The sequence below is a fragment of the Tupaia chinensis genome, unplaced genomic scaffold (assembly GCF_000334495.1).
Source record: "Tupaia chinensis unplaced genomic scaffold, TupChi_1.0 Scaffold000288_2, whole genome shotgun sequence".
NCBI classification, from domain to species: domain Eukaryota; kingdom Metazoa; phylum Chordata; class Mammalia; order Scandentia; family Tupaiidae; genus Tupaia; species Tupaia belangeri.
In genome coordinates, this window is record NW_006159773.1 from 3,019,729 (window position 1) to 3,043,988 (window position 24,260).

The 24,260-nt window shown below is 39.6% G+C and overlaps 1 protein-coding gene across 3 annotated transcripts in view; it reads left to right on the forward strand.

Moving 5' to 3' along the window:
- Positions 1-24,260, forward strand: part of SGK3 (serum/glucocorticoid regulated kinase family member 3) — a 135,385-nt gene that overhangs the window by 70,753 nt on the left and 40,372 nt on the right. For all 3 annotated transcript variants that reach the window (XM_014588587.2, XM_014588588.2, XM_006150457.3), the window contains 3 exons: positions 301-384; positions 6,817-6,889; positions 12,768-12,843. In XM_014588587.2, coding sequence (XP_014444073.1) covers positions 301-384; positions 6,817-6,889; positions 12,768-12,843 — 233 coding nt within the window. The remainder of the gene's footprint in view (positions 1-300; positions 385-6,816; positions 6,890-12,767; positions 12,844-24,260) is intronic.

Consider the following 24,260-nt stretch of genomic DNA (forward strand, 5'->3'; position numbering starts at 1 on the left):
ATTCTTGGGGGAAGAAAGTCTGAAGTGAGAATGGCAAAATGTTAGAATTCAGCTGTTGAGTTCATAGGTGTTCACTGTGTTGTTTTTAAATTATAGAAATATTTCTATAACATTTTAAAAATAAAATACAAACTTTGACAAGATAAAATAAGTGTTTCAGTTGATATGTTTGTGTATCTTGGAGAATCACATATCAGTATTAATTTTCATCAGTGTGAAAAAAGATTTCCTGTATTTAAACAACTAATGAATTTTTTGCCATTAAATTTTGTCAAATTATGTTACTTTTTATTTGCACAGGTTTATAAAGTTCTGGTCTCAGTGGGCAGGAGTGAGTGGTTTGTATTCAGAAGATATGCAGAGTTTGATAAACTTTACAACACTGTAAGTAATAGTCTATAAGATTTCTTTTTAAAATAAAACATTTAAGAAACTACCAAAATATGAAATTCTTACAAATAGGTTTGGAGAGATTTTTGAGCAGTTCCAAATAACCATTGGAGGGACCAGGAGTTAGCGTAATGGCTATGTCGCTAAACTCCCATGTAGTCGATCGTGGTTCGAGTCCCGGACCCAGTGGCTTAAACTCACACTGGGCACATGTGAGTGCATGCTCAAGATCCTGAGAGGAACATGGAGGAGAAGGGATTGCGACGTGGCCATCCCCCCTGCGGGGTGATTTCTTACTTTCTATCTCTGTGTCTCTCTCTGTCTTTCTGGCAAACACATGTGCCCTGTAGGAAAAAACCTCTCTCAAAAAATAAAAAATTAAAAAAATAACCATTGAAAATATGAGAACTAGATGTTCTACTTGAAATACTTTTTAATGTCATAGGATATTAGGAATAAATTCTTTCTACCTACTTCTCTAATAATTGTTAGTCATCATGGTATTTTTGGTTAAATTTCCCAACTGTAAGCTTTAGATCTGAAACTGTGTCACAAGGCTACTTTTCTTTCATATAGTCATTCTTAAAGGTAAGTTTAGAGTTGTAGATATTTTTTTGGACAGGGTTTTTTTTCTTTTTTCTTTTTTTACTCTAGTCCACATGTGCTCACCAGAAAGACAGAGAGAGACAGAGAGACAGAAAGCAAGAAATCACCCCCCAGGGGAGATGGCCACGCTGCAATCCCTTCTCCTCCATTCTCCTCTCAGCTGCAATCCCTTCTCCATTCTTTTCTTAATCTTGGGCATATACGCACACGCGCCTGGCGGGAGTTTAAGCCACTGGGTCTGGGTCTCGAACCAAAGTCAACTACATGGGAGTTCAGTGACATAGCCATTATGCCAACTGTTGGTCCCTAGATATATATATATATTTTTTTTTACACATTTATTTATGAGTGAGAGAGAGAGACTAAACAGAGTTTTCATGTTATAGTCTACCCCCAGCCTCGGCCATTCCCAATCATGGCCATTCATTTGTGTCTGACATGTATAGGAAGATCTCAGGATATGAACCTGGGTCCTTCCCATGGGGTTCCAGCATTGCAGAGCACTATACCATCACTGTACCACTAACTTAGCCCCAGGTCTAGACTGTAAGTAGCTAACACAACTGAAATGAGTATTGACTTCCAGAAGTTCTCACATCTTCCTAAGGGGCGAGAGCTAAGAAACCATTAGCTATTCGAATAACCAGAACTTATTTTTATCTGGTCATAATTTAGATATTAAAAATAGTAACTGTGTTGCATTGAACCTACTTCTAAAGCAGGCAGTGAGAGCACTGCCTGGCAAATCTTAAGTGGGTATTGATGCTCTTAGAGAATGTTGCCTTGATGGTCAGACACTGAGACAATCTCCTGGTGTTATTGTTTAATCAATGGTAGATTACTAGGCATCCTCTGGGAAAATTCTGTGCTACATTTATAAAGGTCAGTTTTTTATTTCTTAATCTTTTTTTTAATTTTAAAAATGGGGATAGATAGTGTGTTGGTGGGTTTACATTTGTAAGATAATTTTTTTTTTTAATATGAAGGAGGAACCTACCCCTGTGGTATAGTGGTTAAGGCAATTGGATCCCACACAACCAACCACATGGTTCCAATCCTGCCCTGGAGGCTTGAAAAAACAGACTGGGCATGTGTGCATTCTAGCCCCAAATCCTAGAGGGCAGAGAAATGGAGGAGGTGTGACCACAGTCAATTGGGCGGGGTATTTTCTCCCTCTCCTTGTCTTTCTGTCATTCTAGTGAGCTCACATAAACAAATAAATAAAATATGAAACAAGCTAAGCATATCTCAATTAAGTGACAAATTACTGGGCCAGCCAGTCACCTGGGGGTTTAGGTAGCTGGATCCCACATGGCTGACTGTGCAGCTCAAGTCCCAGACCCTATGGCTCAGAAACACACTGACTTATACATGTGTGCCCAAAATCCTAAGAGGAGAAAGGATTATAGCATGGCTATCTCCGCACGGGTGGTTTCCTTAGTTATTTCTCTTTGTCTCTAGTGAGTACACACACCCTATAGCAACTTAAAAGAAAGAAAGAAAGAAAGAAAGAAAGAAAGAAAGAAAGAAAGAAAGAAAGAAAGAAAGAAAGAAAGAAAGAAACAGTGTTTACTGCACAACTTCCTCTGTTTTATAAGTTGTGAAAATTATACTTCTAATTCATCTTTATTTGGTATTTTACTGTATCTTTTTTCCTTTTTTGTGTGTTATAGGGCATGTTTGCTTGCTGGATAGAAACAGAGACAGAGGGAAAGTAAGAAATCACCCCTCTCAAGGAGAATGGCCATACCAAAATCCCTTCTCCTCCATTCTCCTCTAAGGATTTTGGGCACACAGGTACATGCACCTGGTGTGATTTTCGAGTCTCTGAGTCCATGACTCAAACCACATAGCCATGTAGAAGTGCAGTGTGTTAATCACCATGCCACCTACTTGCCCCAGTATTTCACTATATCTTTATTTGTCACAAGTAATATTTAAATTACTTGCTATTTAAAAAATAATGTTGGAGACTGGAGGAGAAGGGATTGTGGTGTGACCATCCCCCCAGGGTGTGATTTCTCACTTTCTCTCTCTCTCCTTGCTTCTGCCACTCTGGTAAGCATACACACCCTGTAGCAAAAAGTAAAAAATACATAAAATAATATTGGAATTTTTAAATTACATTTATTTTTCTTATGTAAAATTAATGCATAGTCCAGACAGTCTGGATAGTAGAGGAAAGTATAGTCACCCCTCTGTATCCACAGGTTTAATATCCTGTGATGGAAAATGTTATGTTATTGCTGACACGCTGTGGTGTGTATACATACTGAACGTGTACAGACTTTTTCTTCTTGTCATTCATTATTCGTTATACTGTAATAATACAGTCTAACAGCTAATTTACATAGCATTTACATTACAATCACCCGAGACACTGAGAGATGACTGTACTACTACTGGAGCGTTGGAAAAGTCCTGATGTAATTTTCCATGTTTTTGTATGTAAAAATGTGTTATGACTTTTCTGACAGCCTAATAGATTAAACTTAAATGTTGCTACTTAGAGTTAATAGTTAATGTCTTACTATGTTTTCTTCTGTTTTTAATTTTTCTTTAATGCATATACAAATAAAATTAACTATATACAATTTTTAAATATTATTTAATCAAAAGATATTGAGGTAGTCTTTTTTGATTGTAAGTCACACTTTAAAACAAAATAATGAGGAACCAGCAGTTAGTGTAATGGCTATGTCGCTGGACTCCCATGTAGTCGACCGCGGTTCGCGTTCCTGACCTGGTGGCTTAAAACTCACGCCGGGCGTGTGTGCGTGTGTGCCCAAGATCCCAAGAGGAGAATGGAGGAGAAGGGATTGCAGCGTGACCATCCCCTCTGGGGGGTGATTTCTTGCTTTCTGTCTCTCTGTCTCTCTCTGTCTGTCTGGCAAGCGCACGTGCCCTATAGCAAAAACCTCTCAAAAACAAAACAAAATAAAACAAAAAAATAATGGCCAATAAAGTGTTTTTATATGGGAATATCTTCCATAATTTTTAAGTGACTTTTTTTAAAATGGCTTATATTGGAAGTGGGTGTTAGCTCTGTTTGAAACTCTTGGATACCCATGACCTACATTTTAGTTTTTTGCCATAGAGCACTTGTTCTTGCCAAAGAGACAGAAAAAGGTAGAGTGAGAAATCACCCCACAAGGGGATGGACACTCCGCAATCTCTTGTCCTCCATTCTCCTGTCAGGATTTTGGGCATGCATGCACAGGCACCCAGCATGAGTTTCAAGGTCCAGGACTCAAACCATGGTTGGCCATGTGGGAGTCCAGCGCTTAACCACCACATTACCTGCTGGCCCTGACCATTATTTTTTTTTAATTTATTTTTTTGCGGAGGATTATATGTTCTAACTGAACCAATCAAGCTACTCAAGTTATGCTCAGATAAAACTGATGAAACAATAGTATTGCCAAACACACACACATACACACACAGTTTATAGGAGCTTCTTAGAGAGACAAGATCAGATTTTGTTTAAAGAATTACTAATAACGAAATTTGAGATTTTTTTCTGTATTTTGCATAAAAGATTTTATAGCCTGGATGTGTCTTCTCAACATGTTGTCTTTTGTGGAAGTGGAACTGTTCATAAGAGGGAGAGGAGTAGGAACTGTCTTCTAGAAACTGCGCCAGTGGTGTGTCTTTATAATGATGTTTTCATTATTTAAACAGCTAGTGATTAATTATATAGGTTGTTAATGTCTGAGTATTTTAAGCATACAGGTAAATTAGGAAAGCTTGTTTTGGACATTTTCCCCCAGGATCATGTTCATTCTCTGTTCCATGAAACGCCCCGGCTTTAAACATTGTGCAAGAAAATTTTCTTAACGTATAGTTTGGTCTTCATCATTCATTCTCATTTTTCTTGTGTTTATCTTCCTTTTATCATTTTTTTCTTACTTCATTATTTTCTGTCTTACCTTTCTCTTTTTACGTAATTCCTAATTCTGCCTCCTGTTGTGAGGGGGTTAAAAACAAAATAACAGGAACATGTTATCAGTTGGGTTATTTGAAACTACAGAAATCAGGTTAAATCTGGCCCGGATTTTCCTAAGATCAAAAACACACGTCCGTTCTCTGTGCTTCTTTTAGAATAAAATGAAAGACAGTGAAATTTCAAACTACATGCATTTTGATTGTCAGCTTAAATGTATTTTTTATGACTATCGTTTTTATATCTATTTTTCCAAGTCGTATTTGTTTTATTTATGAGAGAGTATGCCCGGGCAAGATAGAAAAGTACACCCACCCCGGGTGTGGTTATGCTTCAGTCCCTTTCAGCAGCCTTCCAGGTTGCCAAGATTTGGGGCATGTACAACACCTGGTGTGTTTTCAGGCCAGCCCAGGGATCCAAACCCCATAGTAAGCTGTGCACCTTCTAGCACTGCTGTTCAGTACACTACCACCTGCACCTAAGAGTTTATATTTTAAAACTACTTTTTGTCGAAGTTACAGACACGTATAGAGAGAGGAAGACTAGTATCCATACAGAAAATAATAGGTTACCCTCTAGCTTCAGCAATTACTGATCTGTCGTCATTCTTGTTTCATCTTTATCTCTAGCTAGCTCCCTGTGATTTTGACACAGATCTGAGACAACAATCATACCATTTCATCTGTAAATATTTTCATATGTACCTTGAAAAGATAAAGATTCTTGAAAGCAACATACACACACACAAATTCTTATCACATCTCAAACTAAAGAAACAGTAATGTTTTAATATTAAATATCCAGTTAGTGTTTATGTGAGTGCTTGGTAAGTGTGTTAAATGTCTTTTAATCACTAGGTTTATTTTCTGCCTTTCTTCTTTCCTTTACACTTTATTTTTTAAAACAGGGTCATTTGTTTACAGCCTTTTCAGTCTGAGGTTGGCTGAGAGCATGCCACGGTATAGAGTGATTCTTCTGTTCTCTGTACTGTCTGTCAGTGGGTAGTTAAGAGCTATCGTTTCTATACGTGCATGCAGATTTTTGGCATTAAGCTTGTAATACAAATATAACCTATTTTTATAACTTCACTGCCTCAAATTTAATTTCTTCAGGGTCAAGCTTCTCTGAAGACAATCAGATTTAATAAACAAATGTATTAGAATATGAATGAGGGGAAGGCTAAAGCATAGGGCATTAAAAGCAGAATTAATTAGCTTTGTTAGAAAACTATTGTCAGTTTTTCATACAGAGAGGTAACGATGGGCAGCATGTATTCAGAATTTATAAATAGGCCAGATTTTAGTCAAAGCACGTACAAGATCTCCTTTAAGCCTCACCACAGTGGACATGTTGGTGACTCAGTCATTAAACAAGAGCTCAGGGAGCTAGACCCACTTGGGAAGTCACCGAATTTAAGACCGAAGACCTCCCTGAGTGTGCCAGGCACGTGTGTTCCCATGATCCTTACTGGTTGAGGCCCGGGAGTGGATCATAGTCTCAAGACATTGTTAGAGGGTGCTTTATCTCCGCCTTTTCTCATAGAATAAATAAACTTTAAAAAGGGATTTACAGCAGATCTGTGAAGTAATTGCTAAAATTATCTCCATTCTATAGTCAAGAAAAGGGAGGCACATAGATGTTAAGTAAACTTTTCCAAGACCACACAGATACTAAATGTCTTATTGAGACAAAATAGGATGATTCATCAATCTGTGGTATTTTGCTGGTATTATTTAATCATGTGATCATATATTTAAAAGTAATGTTTTGTGATGAATTTTCTTTAAAATTCAATTGTATTTGGTTGTGGTGCATTCATAACTAGAAGGCTTGTAAAATTAATTCATAAAATGTTATTTTTTAAAAAATTCTAGTTAAAGAAACAGTTTCCTGCTATGACCCTGAAGATTCCTGCTAAGAGAATATTTGGTGATAATTTTGATCCAGGTAAGCAGTAACTTCATAGATTAGCCATTCAGTGAAGTCAAAGTTTGAAGAAGTAATTAGTTAACATACTCATTGTGCTGTATAATAGTGCAGAACTTCAAAAACCTAATAGAGGGACCAGCAGGTGACATGGTGGTTAAGGGCGCTGGACTTTAACATGGCTGACTATGGTTTGAGTCCTGGACCTGGTAGCATCCTTTCTCACTGTCCTCCTCTCTCTCTGTGTCTTTCTCTGGTCAAATTAAAAATAAAAATAAATAATTAATAAAGTTAAATAAAATTCTTACCACAATCTAATTGAGCTCATGCTTTGTGAAAACAATGTTTCAGGAAAGTGTTTACTGGGTATCAGGCCTAATGTTAAACATTTTATGTATTTTAATTCATCGATTCCTTACAATAACCTTGTGAAGTAGATATTATAATTATCACTATTTTTTTATTGATTTATCTATATTATCAAAATCTATAAAATACTTTTATTTTATAGAAGATAAGGAAACTGAGCCACTGTTAGGTTCATAAATTTACCAAGTATCACATACACATAGTAAATACAGATTTGGAAATTAAGTTAAATTTATCAATCATTAAGGATAATTTAGGTTACTTTTCTAACTTTAAGTCAACACCAGGAGGGTGTTCATTCTTACATTCAGAAACATGCATTAAGCGTGCACTCTGTACATAGCAAACTGCAGACCTCTGAAAGGGGCACCAAAAAGATTTCCTGTTGTTCATTATTGGGGAGCTGACTGACACACAGGGCTTCAGGAATCTGGAGCCTGTATGTTTGAAGCCTTACGGCTGGAACATATTCCTAAAATATAAGAGCCCAATCCAGGTCACAGATGGCTACTTAGAGGGAGACAGAAGTCTTCTTATCTACCAGGAATTTTTTTCTTTTTTGGAGAGATTTTTGCTATAGGGCACATGCACTCGCCGGAAAGACAGAGAGAGACAGAGAGACAGAAAATGAAAAATCACCCCCCAGGGAGGATGGCCATGCCGCAATCCCTTCTCCTCCATTCTCCTCTTGGGTTCTTGGGCATGCACGCACACTTGCCCAGCATGAATTTAAGCCACCGGGTCCAAGACTCGAACCTCAGTCGACTACATGGGATTCCAGCGACATAGCCATTACACCAACTGCTGGTCCCTCTACCAGGAATTCTGTCAGAAGAGTCACTATATACCTGTGCTACAGATGAATCCTGAATGTATTATCCTCCCTACCCAAATAATTTGGTTGTAACCCATTCAATCTGTAAAAGTTTACATGTCTGCTCTTTGGTCACTACACACAATTAAAACTCTCAAACTATTCATCTCAAACTATTCTTCTCTCCAACCTAACTGTACATGATTCCTTTCCATCCCAGGCCTATTCACTGTGTCCTGTGGAATTCTGTCACGATTAACCAACTACTTTTATCCTGCATCTTTTTTCATATTTCCTTTACAGTTCTGCTTTAATTAAAACTTTATTTTTCCTCCTGAGACTGCTTGTTTATTCCCTATAGCTGTCTAGACTAGAGGATCTTTTCCTTTCTCCTGCTCTTTCTCCTCCTCCTCGTCCCCCTCCCTCCTTCCCCCTCTTTCCTTCTTCTTCCTTCTTCCTCCTTGTTCTCCTTCCTTGTCCTCCTCCTCCTTGTTTTCTTTCCTTCTCCTCCTCCTTCTCCTCACCCTCCTGGGCCTCTTTCTTCTCCTTTCCTCTTCCTTCTCCTTCTCCCCCTCCTTCTCTTCCTCCCTCTGCCCCTTTTTAGGGAGGGCATATACTCTCCAGGGAGAGACAGAGAGGGGAGAGGGAGAAACTGTACCCCTTCTGAGCAGGCATGGCCACCCACAGTGCCCTCTCTATTTCTCCATCCTGTCAGTATTTTAAGCATATGAACACATATATGTCCAGCTTGTTTTTCCAGCCAGTAGGACCAGGGTTCAAACCACACAGTCAACCTTGTGGGGTTCATCTCCCTCAGTCTATAGGGCACATGCACTCGCCGGAAAGACAGAGAGAGACAGAGAGACAGAAAATGAAAAATCACCCCCCAGGGAGGATGGCCATGCCGCAATCCCTTCTCCTCCATTCTCCTCTTGGGTTCTTGGGCATGCACGCACACTTGCCCAGCATGAATTTAAGCCACCGGGTCCAAGACTCGAACCTCAGTCGACTACATGGGATTCCAGCGACATAGCCATTACACCAACTGCTGGTCCCTCTACCAGGAATTCTGTCAGAAGAGTCACTATATACCTGTGCTACAGATGAATCCTGAATGTATTATCCTCCCTACCCAAATAATTTGGTTGTAACCCATTCAATCTGTAAAAGTTTACATGTCTGCTCTTTGGTCACTACACACAATTAAAACTCTCAAACTATTCATCTCAAACTATTCTTCTCTCCAACCTAACTGTACATGATTCCTTTCCATCCCAGGCCTATTCACTGTGTCCTGTGGAATTCTGTCACGATTAACCAACTACTTTTATCCTGCATCTTTTTTCATATTTCCTTTACAGTTCTGCTTTAATTAAAACTTTATTTTTCCTCCTGAGACTGCTTGTTTATTCCCTATAGCTGTCTAGACTAGAGGATCTTTTCCTTTCTCCTGCTCTTTCTCCTCCTCCTCGTCCCCCTCCCTCCTTCCCCCTCTTTCCTTCTTCTTCCTTCTTCCTCCTTGTTCTCCTTCCTTGTCCTCCTCCTCCTTGTTTTCTTTCCTTCTCCTCCTCCTTCTCCTCACCCTCCTGGGCCTCTTTCTTCTCCTTTCCTCTTCCTTCTCCTTCTCCCCCTCCTTCTCTTCCTCCCTCTGCCCCTTTTTAGGGAGGGCATATACTCTCCAGGGAGAGACAGAGAGGGGAGAGGGAGAAACTGTACCCCTTCTGAGCAGGCATGGCCACCCACAGTGCCCTCTCTATTTCTCCATCCTGTCAGTATTTTAAGCATATGAACACATATATGTCCAGCTTGTTTTTCCAGCCAGTAGGACCAGGGTTCAAACCACACAGTCAACCTTGTGGGGTTCATCTCCCTCAGTCTCTAGGCCATAGGACAGGCCTGAGGGTCTTTACTCTGTATACTTGATAAGTCTTAGGGTTGGAGAATGTTCTCACTTTCCCTGTTATATATAGAATTGTTTTTCCTTGGGAGTGTATCATATACTTCATTTTAATTGCTAATCTGTCTTGTAGTAAGCTGGAGATTTTAGAAAGGTATGGATGAGGTCTTTTGTTTTTTATTATTGATTTATAGTACCTGGAAAATACTAGGTTTTAAAAGTAATTGCAAATACATGAAACCATGGAAAAAAGAAGGAAGGAACAATTGAGTTGTACTGGGATCTGACTCTTGTTGCACAGTGCTTAACCACCGGGCTACAGTGCTGGCCTCAGTGCATATGCAAACACCACATATGCTTGACTGTCTGGTGACAGGAAAAATGTCCTTGGAAGATACCCACATAAAATTCTACAGGCAGTTCATAGTTGAACAACAACAAGAAAAAGGTACCAACTGCATCTCAATCCAAGAGATCAGACCCAATTTTATAAATGTTATTTAATAGCCATACCTTAAATTTTAAAAAATGGAAATAAGTGCCAACAGATGGCATGGTGGTGAAGGGGCTGGATTCCTAGCCAACTGCAGTTTAAGTCCCAGACGTGGTGGCTTGAAAAATCATGCCAGGCGTGTGTGCATGTGTGCCCCAACTCCCAAGAGGAGAATGGAGAAGAAAGGAATGCAGCATGGCTGTCCTCCCTGGAATTTCTCACTTTCTCCTTTTTCCCTGTCAAGTGCACATGCCCTGTTGCAAAAACTAAAAAATAAATAAGTAAAATGGAAATAAAGCTACATGATTGGAAATAACCCATCATTTTTGTAACAAACATGAACTTTAAAAAATAAGCACAATAAAATAATTAAAATGTTTATTGAGGAGAAATCAATTTATTAAATAAAAATTCATTATTCTGTTTGTTTCATTTTTTATTTGTTTGGATTTTGTCTTTGTTTGTTTGTCTATTTTTGCTATAGAGTACATGCACTTGCTGGGGAGAGATAGGGTCTGGAAGTGAAAAAATCAAGAGGGATGACCATGTTGCAACCTCTTTTCCTCTATTCACATACACATGCGCCCAGTGTGTTTTTTAAGTTGCCAGGTCCGAGACTGAACCATTCAGTCAGCCATGTGGGGTCCACTCACTATGCTAACAGCTAGAAAATTCATTATTAAATAGAATATTGTTTATAGATTTTTACCAAGATGTTCACCATTAGGAGACATTTTCTCAAATCACATGGATTGTATTTTCAGCTTTCAGATGTATTTCTTAGGAATTAGGGTTTAAAATAATGGCTTTTTGAATCGTGAACAACAAAAATAATAGCTGATGATTGTACTTTTACCATTTGCTAGATATTCTCCTATAAACCCATATGTATTATCTCGTTTAATCCTTTAATGGTATTATGATGTATTAATATTATTACCCCCATTTTACAAGTAAGGATTTAAGTCTTTGAAAGATTTAAGGTCAATTAGCTAGTAAGTAGCGAGACAAAATATTTGAATATTTCTTTTTAATTCCAAGAATTATTTGTAATGTTTATTGCTAAACTTCTGTTACATGAGCCTAAACTATCAACAAAAACACTTTGAAGATGGTGGAAAATTATTTATTAGGAAAATGTGCCCATATGTTGTTCAAAGTGTTTTGTTGTTTTACTTGCTAGAGCAGCAGTCCCAAACCTTCCCAGCACCAGAGACTGGTTTTGTGGAAGACAGTCTATCCATAGACGATGGGGGGAAATTGGTCCCAGGATGACCCAAATACACCACCACCACATTGCAATATGCAGTGAAACAATCACACAAGTTTTAGCTCCCATGAGAATTCAACACTACCTTAGATCTGACAGGTGGCAGAGCCCCTTAGCTGGCCATGTGGAATCCAGCTGCCTCAACCACCACGCCATTGGCTGGTCTCTAGGGAGTTTTCCTTTTTCCTTTTCTTTCTTCCTTCCTTTCTTTTTTCTTTCTTTTTTTTTTTTTTTTTTTTTTTTTTTTAGGGTTTTTCCTTTTTGCTTTTATGACCTTCCTATAGGTTATGTGCACTTGCCAGAAAGACAGAGAGAAAGAGAGAGACAGAAAGAGAGAAATCACCCCTGGAGAGATGGCCACACCACAATCCTTCTCCTCCATTCTCCTCCTGGAATCTTGGGCACACACACATATGCACCTGGCATGAGTTTAAGCCACCAGGTCCGGGACTTGAACCGTGGTCAACTACATGGGAGTCCAGCGACATAGCCATTACACTAACTGCTGGTCCTTCCAGGGAGTTTTTCACAGCAGGAGTTAAACCAGATTTTTAGTGATACCTAGCTAACCAATGAATCATCATTCTCTGGTTACAAAGGATTTCCAGTAGTCCTTACTTATCGTTTTATTTATTTTATTTTTTTTTTTAAATAAGTTCTGATTTTTGGTCATCAGTGTCATCATGTTTATTTTTACTCATTTCCTGATAGTACCTGATCAGCTGAGCAGAGCAAAGGGCCTCTCCAACTTTTGTAGACCTTGTTTAGAATCTAAAATGAACAGATTTTCAGAATTTTCTTGTGTGAGATAGACTGTTATCTGCACTCTTAATATTTTAATTTTGTAATCCTTGTGTGGATATATACACATGTGTGTGTGTGTGTGTATGTCAATTTCTAAGTATTTATTCTTCATTATGTACCAAGTTGCATGGATTAATAAATAGCTTTTTCATTCGTATTTAGTATCTTGTGCTTATTTGTTCTTATATAACTATATTGATAATTACATAGTCTGACATAAATAATCCTAATAATTTTATATCTCTCTTACAGATTTTATTAAACAAAGAAGAGCAGGACTGAATGAATTCATCCAAAACTTAGTTAGGTATCCAGAGCTTTACAACCAGTAAGTAATTTTCATTGTGCTCTAAAGAGGAACTGAAACCAAACCTAGGAATGTGAAATAAGCCTCGTATCAGTTTTCACCCATCTGGGAGCTGTGGTTGGGCTACATATGTTTGCAAGTCTTCCTTGAACATTTCCCCTGATGGTCTTGATTCCGTTTTCCCTTCATTAGCTCATCTTATTGCTTTCTTCCTTTTGTACTTGGCATCAGTTTTGTAGATTAAACTTGAAATAAATTTGCATAATGTCGTCAAAATGCTTGGATAATTATTTGATATATTTATCCATGCCTTCAAAACATATTTAAGTACCTGCTGTGTACATTGGGAGTATAAAGCTGAATGAATGTCCTTAGACTTCCAGAGAAGAGAGCTCCCAGGCTAGTGGGTAAGAAACATATAAACCAATAGTTGAAACTAAGTAATTTTTAAGATAGAGATGCTGGAAGACAACAGAAAAATACGGCCTGCTCTCCTTGGAGAGGTCAAGAAAAGCTTCCTGAGACTTTATGCATGTGTAATCATTTCAAGCAAAAAAGTTGGGACCCTGACTGCAGCATGGTGGTTAAACACTGTACGTCAGAAGCTGAATCTCACATAGCCAAATGCGTTTTAAATTCTGACCCCAGGGGCTCGCAAAACACACTGAGCACATGTGTGTGTTCTCAAAATCCTAATGAGATGGGGAAATGGAGGAAAAGGATTATAGCATGACCATGCCCCACTTGTTTTTGTTTTTCTTTCTCTTTATCTTCCTCCCTCTCTCTCAAGTGAGTGTACGTGCCCCTCTGACAATTGAAAAAAAAAAATGAAGAAGTGATTAAAAACTGTAAGAGAGAGAGAGAACATTTAAGAGAAGGGGGCCAACTAGGTGGTATGGTGGTTAAGGCAGCTGGATCCCACATAGCCAAGTGCATGGTTTAAGTCCTGAACTGGAGGCTTAGAAAATACGATGGGTCTTGTGTGTGCTCACCCAGAATCCCAAGAGGAAAATGGAAGAGAAAGATTGTGGCAAACTCATCCCCCCAGTGGGTGATTTCTCACTTTCCCTCTCTTTCTGTCTTTCTTCGGTGAGCACACATGCCCTATAACAACATCAAGTAAGAGCATTCCTGGTAAAGGCAGTGTACATGTAACAGGATACAAAAAGATGGAAATATTAGGACACTTAAGTATTCATATTTCATGGTAACTGGAACAGAAAAGGTTTTCAGAAAGGAGGCTGAGGAATTGGCAGGGGTTGGGCATACATGGGACAGTCTTCCATTCTGCCAACCCGTGCAAGGGCCTCTGGTCCTCAACAGGGTATTTCAGGCTACCGCCTAAGATGAAGGTGCTTTCCCAGTTCTGCGTGTCTCACGCTAATGTGTTTAAACTCTTCTGTAGCCTATGAGGGGAAGAAGGTGGGTCATTATCAGAAATACCCAGAAAAACACAAATAGATGCATGGTTTGTTTTGTGTTTTCTTCTTTTGAGTCTGGTAGTTGGTTTGTAGGTAGTTATTTTATCTGTCATGATTTTTTATTTATATATAAGTTCTTGTATTGTTTTGTATGTAAAAAGTATTACTACTCTAAGAAGAAATGAAGAACATAGTAAGGTGTCTAGGGAGGTTGTCTGGAGCTCACCTATTTGTGTATATGTAAGGGTTGCTATATGAACAGTGATGTAAACATGACCCACTTTAGCAGTTTCTCAGAACCACAACGCTGAAGGGGTGTGTTTGAGTGGTTTTTCTGAAAACAATTTGTAGTTCGTTACACATCTTAAAGAGCATCCACCATTGTGAGGGCCTGATTTTTAAATGACCTTAGGAGCCAGTAGGAGGCACAGTGATTAAGGTGCTGGACTCCCACAGGCTGACTATGGTTGGAGTCCCCGACCTGTTGGCTTGATTTCTCACTTTGTCTGTCTGTCTCTGTCTCTTTCTGGTGAGCACATGTGCCCTATAATGAATTGAAAAGTGATAATAATAGTAAATAGAATTAAATAAGTCTTTCAAAAATAGTAATAACAAATTAATTTAACTTGGTAAATGACCAAAACACTAGAACTGGACCTCGTCTGACTAGACATTGTGGCTGGAGCTATGGGTTTCTCCTGATACTCGCAGGTAGTGCAAGGGTCACGGAGGTTCTGTATCTATGGAAGCACCAGGGTTAGCCAGTGAAGTCGGGGTGGTGTGTTCTCATTTGGGGCCTCCAGTAGGTGGTGGAACACCACAAATTTGGGGAAGATCCTTTAATTCAAAAGTTGCCGTGTCTGATCTTTTCCTCAGCAAAGAGCCTTTTATTATTTGGCTCTTTGTAGAGTTATATTTTTAAACATCTATGCCTTGTTCCTAAAACAAGTTCTGTGCTACCTTCACCTTAAATCTGATCTCTAATTTTTACTGTGCGTGCTGGAGATGACCTTGAATTGCCATATTACTGGCTTGTTTGAAATATAATTAATACATTCAGAGCTTGAATTTGTCACTTCCTTTGACAGAGCCTGGCATGGAATAAAAGGTGGTGGTTATTTTTATTTCTCTTGTTATTTTTAAGTGTTTCTCAAAACCTCTAATACTATATACAACATTGAATATTCATTCTGGATCTTTAAGTGTAGTATCATAAAGATGTTATATACGGTACTAAAATTCAACTGAAAGCAATTCCATTACTTCAAATTGCCAGTTTTTAAAACATTGTACTATAAAACACTTAAGTCTTGGGTCCAGCAGATGGTATAATGGTTACGTTGCTGGACTCCCACGTAGTCGACTGCAGTTCGAATCCCGAACTCAGTGGCTTAAAACTCACAGTAGGCGTGTGTGCATGCATGTCCAAAATCCCAAGAGGAGAATGGAGGAGAAGGGATTGCAGCATGGCCCTGAGAGGTAATTTCTCACTTTCTGTCTCTCTAGAAAGCAAAAATCTCTCTCTCTTCTCTCTCTCTCAAAAAAAAAAAAGCACATATATCTTAAATATACAACTCAGTGGATTTTTAAATACACATGCACCCTGTAACTACCATCGTTCTCTTCATGAGAGAACATTTCCAGTATCCCAAAAATAGTCAAGAAGTTTTTTAAACTTAATTTTTGTTTTTGTTTTTAGATTTTTGCCATAGAGCACATGTGCTTATCAGAGAAAGATGGAGAGAGAGAGACAGGGAAAGTGAGAAATCACCCCTACAGGGAGGATGGCCATGCCACAATCCCTTCTCCCCCATTTTCTTCTCAGGATTTTGGGCACACACATGCCTGGCATGATTTTCAAGTCTCTGGGTCCAGGGCTTAAACCATGAAGTCAGCCATGTGGGAATCTAGTGCCTTAACCACCATGCCACCTGTTGACCCTAAACTTAATTTTTAATTGACATGTCGTTTTATTTGCTTGTTTGTTTAGTTTTTTTCCATAGGTCTCATGTACTTGTGGAAGAGAGACAAAGAGAAAGTGAGATATCACCCCCACCCCCACCCCAGGTGGATGGCACACCCCAATCCCTTCTTTTCCATTATCCTCTCAGGATTCGGGGCACACATGCATGCACATGTGCCTGGCTTGATTTTCAAGCTGCCAAGTCCAGGACTAGAAATGTGGTAGGCCATATGGGGACCCAGCACCTTCACCACATCCCTTTGGCCCTGTGACATGTTCTTTTTAATAAAATATAACATTTCATATTTTCTGTGGATCATTTGTTGTTAATAGAACTTTAATTTTTATGCTTGTCATTTGTATACCAAACTTTTTTTTTTTTTTGAGAGAGGTTTTTGCAATAGGGCAAGTGCACTCACCAGAGAGACAGAGACAGAAAGCAACAAATCACCCCACCCCACCCCAACCCTCGGGGAGATAGCCATGCCACAATCCCTTCTTCTCCATTCTCTTCTTGGGATTTTGGGCAGGCTTGCACACATGCTCGGCATAAGTTTGAAGCTGCCAGGTCTGGGACTTGATCCATGATCAACTGTGTGGGAGTCCAGCATCTTAACTACTACACCACCTGCTGGCCCCAAACTGTTTTTTAAATAGTGCAGATTTAAGAGGACAAAAAGAGAAGACAAGAGTCAACCAGTAAGTCGTGGTGGTTAAGGTCGATTAATCCCACATGGCCAACTGTGCAGTTTAAGTCCCAGACCCAGTGGCTCAAGAAACATGCCAGCATGTGTACATGCATGCCATAATTCCAAGAGCAGAATGGAGGAGAGGAGACTGTGGTGTGGCCAACCCCCCAAGGGGTCTTCTCGCTGTCCCTCATCTCTTACTCTCTCTCTTCAATAAGTGCACATGCCCTAAAGCAAAATTTAAATAAAAAAGAAAAGAGAGAGAAGTCTATGAGCAAGTGTGTCTTGAACATTTACTATATGTGCTTATTATTATTGTTAGGGAAACAAAGGTGTTTGAATTATTTAATTTTATTTATTATTATTATTATTATTTATTTTGTTATAGGACACATGTGCTCACCAGAGAGAGACAGAGAGAGAGGAAAAATAAGAAAGCAAGCTGCCAGGTCTGGGACTAGAACCATAGTCAGCCACCACACCACCTGCTGGCCTGGGAAATGAAATTTAAAACTAGTTTTACTGGGGCCAGCAGGTGGCATGTTGGTTAAGGTGCTGGACTCCCACATGGCCAACTGTGGTTTGAGTCCTGGACCCAGCAGCTTGAAACTCAAGCCAGGCATGTATGTGTATATGCCCAAAATCCTAAGAAGAGAAGGGAGGAAGAGGGATTGTGACATGGTCATCCCCCCTGGCGGTGGTGGTGGTGGGAGGGATCATTTCTCACTTTCTATCTCTCATTCTCTCTGTATCTCTGGTGAGCACTCACACCGTATAGCAAAAATTTATCTTAAAAAACAAAAACAAAAACAAAAAAAACACCAAGCAGATATTATGCACATGCCTGAAATTTCTGAGCGAATACAAAAGGGATTGCTGCATGGCCATCCCTCTTAGGGAGTGATTTCTCACTTTTCCTCTCTCTTTCTGTCTCTTGCAAACACACATACACCCAGTAGCAAACTTAAAAAAAAAAAAAGAGTAAAATGTTAGTCTTTCTCTGACCTCTAGATAGAAAAGGATTTTCTAAGTGTATTGGCAATGAATGATGTAATTATAACACATCATTCACAATGTAAAACAATAAGAAATTTCACTAATAAAAACTTTTGGGACCAGCAGTTGGCATAATGGTTATGTTGTTGGACTCCTTGTAGTCAACTGCAGTTCAAGTCCTTTACCCGGTGGCTTAAACTCACACCAGGCACGTGTGTATGCGTGCCCAAGATCCTGAGAGGAAAATGGAGAAGGGATTGTGGCGTGGCCATCCCCCCGGCGGTGATTTCTTGCTTTCTGTCTTTCTGTCTCTATCTTTTGAACCCTGAAGTCATCAGTGGAATTGAAAATTAAAATACCCATATTAAAGGACAATAGATAAATATACTTGAGATAGAAAGACCCCATGTAAATAATGCACACCTAGAGACACCAAAATAAAAATGGAAAAAAACACATAATGGTTTATTAAAGAGGAAATACAAATGGCTGGTTAATTATCAGAAAACTTGAATACTTCCTTATGTACTTAAGAAATGAAAATGGGAGGACCAGCAGTTAGCGTAATGGCTATGTTGCTGAACTCCCACGTAGCTGACTACAGTTTGAGTCCCGGATCCGGTGGCTTAAACTCATGCCGGGCGCATGTGCGTGCGTGCCTAAGATCCCAAGAGGAGCAAAGAGGAAAAAGGATTGAGGTGTGGCCATCCCCCTGGGGGGTGATTTCTCGCTTTCTGTCTGTCTCTCTCTTTCTGGCGAGCGCACGTGCCCTATAGCAAAAAACCTCTCCAAAAAAAAAAAAAAGAAATGAAAATGGAAGTCTAAAATACCTTGTTTTAATTTTATTATAGTATAACATAAAGAAAAATGCCCAAACTATGGCTGAACACCTGGGGTGGTGGTCACTTTTTCATAATTTGAGTTGTCACTCCACACTACCCTCCCTGGGTCAGGAAATAGAATGTTATCAACACCCCTCAAATGCCTCACATCCTCCATTCAATCTTTGTTCCTTCCCAAAGGGTAACTACTGTCATTATTAACAATATATATTGGCATGTCCCATTTTTGTGCTTTATATTCATGTAGTCATACAGAATGTGTTCTTTTTCTGGCTTATTATCAGTAGTGTGCGAGCCATCAATATTGTTACAGGTAGCTATTGTTTGTTCATTTCAGTTGTCATATGATATCCCGGTGTGTGACTATATCACAGTTTATCCATTCTACTGCTGAATAAACATTTTTGAGTTATTTCCATTTTCTGATTCTTACGGATACTTTGGGTGCATGTGTGCAAACATTTCTGATATATTTTGAAGTAGAACTTCTGGGTAGTAGGTTACATATGTATTTAACCTTAGATAATGCCAGATAGTTTGCCACTTCTGTTATCAGTGTGAAATCACAGTGCTCAGGGTCAGCAGGTGGTATGGTGGTTAAGATATTAGGTTACCACGTGGCTGACTGCAGTTTAAGTTCCTGAACTGGTGGCTTGAAAACCATGCCGCATGTGTACATGCATGCCCGGAATCCCACGAGAAGACCTGAGGAGAGGCGATTGCAGCATAGCCATCTCCCCTGGGGTGGGAGGGGGGAGTAATTTTTCTCTTTACCTGTCTCTGTCTCTATCTCTCTGCCTATAGCGAAAAATCCTTTAAAAGAAAAAAAAAACATGTCGTTCACATTACCAGCAATATTTTATTGTCTTTTCAATTTTATCTATTCTAGTGAGTGGGTAGTAGTATCTTATCACCACTTTAATTTTTATTTCACTGATTACTGGTAAAGCTGAGTACTTTTTAAATTTTTTTAAAGTTTGTTTTATGTGTTTCTTTCACAAGAGACAGATAGGCATCCGTAACAGGGTCCTCACACTGCAGTCCACCCTGAATCTTAGCTGGCCTAGAGCACGGTTGTACCCTCACACCCTACACTCTGTGATGGTCCTGAGATGTGAACCCAGGACCTTTCCCACACATGGGTCTCTTTGCAGTACCAGTGTGCCACCACCTGGCACTTACCTTTTCTTTAAAATATTATCTTTTTGGACCAGCAGATGTGTAGTGGTTATATTGCTGGACTTCCATATAGCTGTGGTTTGAGTCTTGGACCTGGCGGCTTCAAACTCACCCAGGTGCATGTGCATGCATGTCCAAAATCTCAAGGAGACTGGAGAAGAAGGGATTGTGGCATGGCCATCTCCCCTTAGGCGTGGATTTCTCACGTTTTGTCTCTGTTTGTCTCTGTCACTCTGGCAAGTGTATCACCCTATAGCAAAAAACTCTCTAAAAAAAATGCTATTTTTCACTTATCAGAAATGATAGTATAAAATATAACATTTAATATTAACCAAAGCTAGGAGAGTCTTCAAGATATTCATATACTGCTAGTAGAGTATGAATTGGTACAGCCTCTTTACAAATCAGTTTAGTGAACAAATTAAAAATCTTAAAGTGGTTTACAATTCAGACCAAGTACTTTTATTTAAAATAAATCATCCTGAACATTGTAATTGCAGTTCTTGTGTTGTGCATAGATTGTCAATTTGCAGCATTATTTACAATGAATTGTACAGTTAAAAAATTGAAATCCATCTACATATCTTCAAGTAGAAGAATCGAGTAATTTTTAGTGCATCCATATTATAAACTTCATACATCTATTACTAGTGATTTTTTTACTAAGAATTTTTAACAACATGAGGAAATGCTTATGATATCATCTTCTCTTTTTTTTTTTTTTTTAGAGGTTTTTGCTATAGGGTGCATGTGCTCACCAGACAGACAGAGAGAAATCACCCCCCAGGGGGGATGGCCACGCCACAATCCCTTCTCCTCCATTCTCCTCTCGGGATCTTGGGCATGCACGCACACGCGCCCAGCATGAATTTAAGCCATTGGGTCCAGGACTCGAACAGCGGTCGACTACATGGGAGTCCAGTGACATAGCCATTACACTAACTGCTGGTCTCATGATATTATCTTAAAGTGAAAAGAGTAGGATAAAATTTTTTATATGACACTTTTTTTTTTAAGAGAGGTTTTTTTTCTATAGGGCACATGTGCTCTCAGAGACACAGAGTGAGAAATCACTCCCCTGGGTGGGAATGGCCCATGCTGCAATCCCTTCTCCATTCTCCTCTTGGGATTTTGGGCATGCACACACATGCCTGGCATTATTTTCAAGCCACCGTGTCCGGGGCTTGAACCACAGTAGGTCATGTGAAAGCCCAGTACCTTAATCACCGTGCCACCTGTTGGCCTCAATATAGCACAATCTTAATTGTGTAGAGAAAAAGACTGAAATAAAATAGGCCACAATGTTAATGGTGGTTATCTCTGTGTGGTGAGATTGAAGATCCCTCTCCCTACTATGTAAAAATTTATTGAGATAAAATTAACCATTTTATTAGTAATAATTACTTTCTTTTTAAAAAAGAATCATTTATTGGGACTATCAGATGGTGTAATAGTTATGTTACTGGACTCTGATATAATCAACCATGATTCGAGTCCTAGACCTGGCAGCTTAAAATTCATGCTGGGCACGTGTACGTGCATGCCCAAAATCCCAAGAGGAGAATGGAGTAGAAGGGATTGTGGTGTGGCCATCCCCTTTGGGGGTGATTTCTCACTTTCTGTCTCTGTCTCCCTGGTGAGCACACATGCCCTATAGCAAAAATCTGTCTTGAAAAAGAAGAATCATTTGTTTAATTTTATTCATCATTACCATTCTCTTAATTTGACCAGAGAGAGACAGGGAAAGAAAAAAGCAAGCCACCAGATCTAGGACTTGAACTGTGATTGGCCACATTTTCTTAACTCACCATGCCCCTTGCCAGCCCCTTTAATACCTTCAGTGGTTTTTATTATATTCACAATGTTGTATAACCACCATTATTAATTCTGTCACCCAACTCTTATCTAACATATCCATCACCTCAGAAAATAAACAAATTAGCCCAGCCACAGGGGCAAACAGAAATAGCACTACCACTTGGGAGGCTGGACGTTCAGTTCTCAGGCCTACCTGAACGTACTGGGCATAGGTGTGCATGACTATAGTCCCAGCTGATTAGGAGGCTAGGGAAGGAGAATGAAGGCACAGTGAGACCCTGTCAAAAATGCTTTTATTGGCGGGAGCCAGAAGTGGTGTGGTGGTTAAGGTGCTGGAGTCCCACATTGCCAACTCCATTTCAGGTCCTGGACCTGGTGGCTTGATAAATCATGCTGGATGTGTGTATATGCATGTCCAAAATCCCAAAAGGAGAATGGAGCAGGGATTGTGGCGTGGCCATATCCCCTTGGGAGTGATTTCTCATGTTCCCTCTCTGTCTTTGTTGGACATGCACATATGCTCTCTTGCAAAAACTTAAAAAGAAAAAAAAAAGGATTGACTATTTTGGGACCATTCAGTGGTGCAGCAGTAAAATGGGATGCTCTCTGAGGCAATTACACATGGCAAGGTTCCTTATTTGAGTCTGGAGGTTTCCCTGAGTATGACAGGCATGCATTTGCCTATGAAATAAATGGAGCTGACTGAAGGCTTGAGGTAGACTGTAGCATTGAGACCTTGTTAAGGGTGCTGTTTCTCTCTCTCTCTTGCTTGGTGATAAATAAGTAAAACTTATCTTTGAAAAAATGTCTTTCTTGGGACCAGCAGATGATGGACTCCAATGTAGTCAACTGCGGTTCAAATCCAGGACCCGACGTCTTAAAACTCATGTCAGGCGTGGGTGCATGACATGAGTTTTGCAAGATCCTGAGAACAGAATGGAGGAGAAGGGATTGTGGTGTGGCTACCCCCGGGGGGAGGTGATTTCTTGCTTTCTGTCTCTTTCTGTCTCCCAGCGAGCACTTGCACCCTATAGCAAAAATGCTTTCACCCTTTAGCAAAAAACTTTCTCTCTTAAAAAAAAAAAAAAAAAAAAAAAAAGGCCTATCTTGGCCAAGCTGGTGGCATGGTGGTTAGTGTAGCTGGATCCCATATGACTGACAGCATAGTTTGAGTCCTGAGCCTGACAGCTTTTGGCAACTTGGGAGACTCCCCAGGCATGTGTATATTTGCCCAAGTGCTGAGAGGAGAATGGAGGAAAAGGGATTGTGGCATGGTTATCCTCCTTGGTGGGGATGTGGAGGTGCTTTTTACTTTTCCTTTCTCTCTTTTTCTTTTTTTTTCTTTTTTTTCTTTTTTTGAGATGTTTTTGCTATAGGGCGCGTGTGCTCATCAGACAGAGACATAGAGACAGAAAGCAAGAAATCACTCCCCAGGGGGGATGGCCATGCCGCAATCCCTTCTCCTCCATTCTTCTCTCAGGATCTTGGACACGCACACATGGGCGCCCATCGTGAGTTTAAGCCACCGGGTCCGGGACTCGAACCGCAATCAGCTACATGGGAGTCCAGCGACATAGCCATTACACTAACTGCTGGTCCCTCTCTTTGTCTTTTTCTAATGAGCACATGCAACCTATAGCAATATTTTTTAATGCCTTTCTCTGTCCCCCTTTTCCTCTCCCTACTCCTCATAGTAGAGAAAACAAAGGGACTAAATTCTAAATTTTCTTCTCCCAACCCTCGACAACCACTAATCTACTTCTGTGTCTATGGACCGGCCTGTCTAGATTTTTCATGTAAAATGAAATCACAGTATGTGACCTCTTCTCTACCTTTGTTCATTTTAGCTTATATTTTTGTAGTATGTATCAGTACGTCATTCCTATTCCAGGTCTGAATAATTCCATTGTATAGCTATGCCACATCGTGTTTACCCATTCATCAGTCGATGGACATTTAGGATATTTCTACTTTTTGGCTAAGCTATGAATATTTATGTATGAGTTTTTGTGTGAACATAAGTCTTTACTTCTCTCGGATAGATACCTAGAAATGGAATTGCTGGGCCATAACCCAGGAACTTCCCATGTTTTCCACAGCAGCTGCACCATTTTACATTCACATCAGTCTTCCTCTTTTTAAAATCAGTTTCTTATCTTTCAAATTTTCTGCAAGGAGTATATATTATTTTCTATTCAGTTAAGAACAGGTTGGGCATACATACATGGTACTGTGCAATGTATATACTTGCTCGTTTCTGGCAGCTGACCGGTAATCTCTGTAGGTATTTAGCACGCTTGACCTACTGGTCTCCCTGGTGGAAGGTGCCTGTTTAACTGTCAGTTCATTACCATGGAGAATGCTGCAATCGGCGTTCTCCTTACATGCCTTTCATTGGCTTTGTACATAATTTTTTCTCTTGTTTGTTCCTAGATCTGAAGTAGAATTTTCATCAAGTTAGCTTGTTTTTCAGAAAAATTGCTTTATTCTACATTCTTACCAGCAGTACATGAAGGATGTTTCTTTCCCT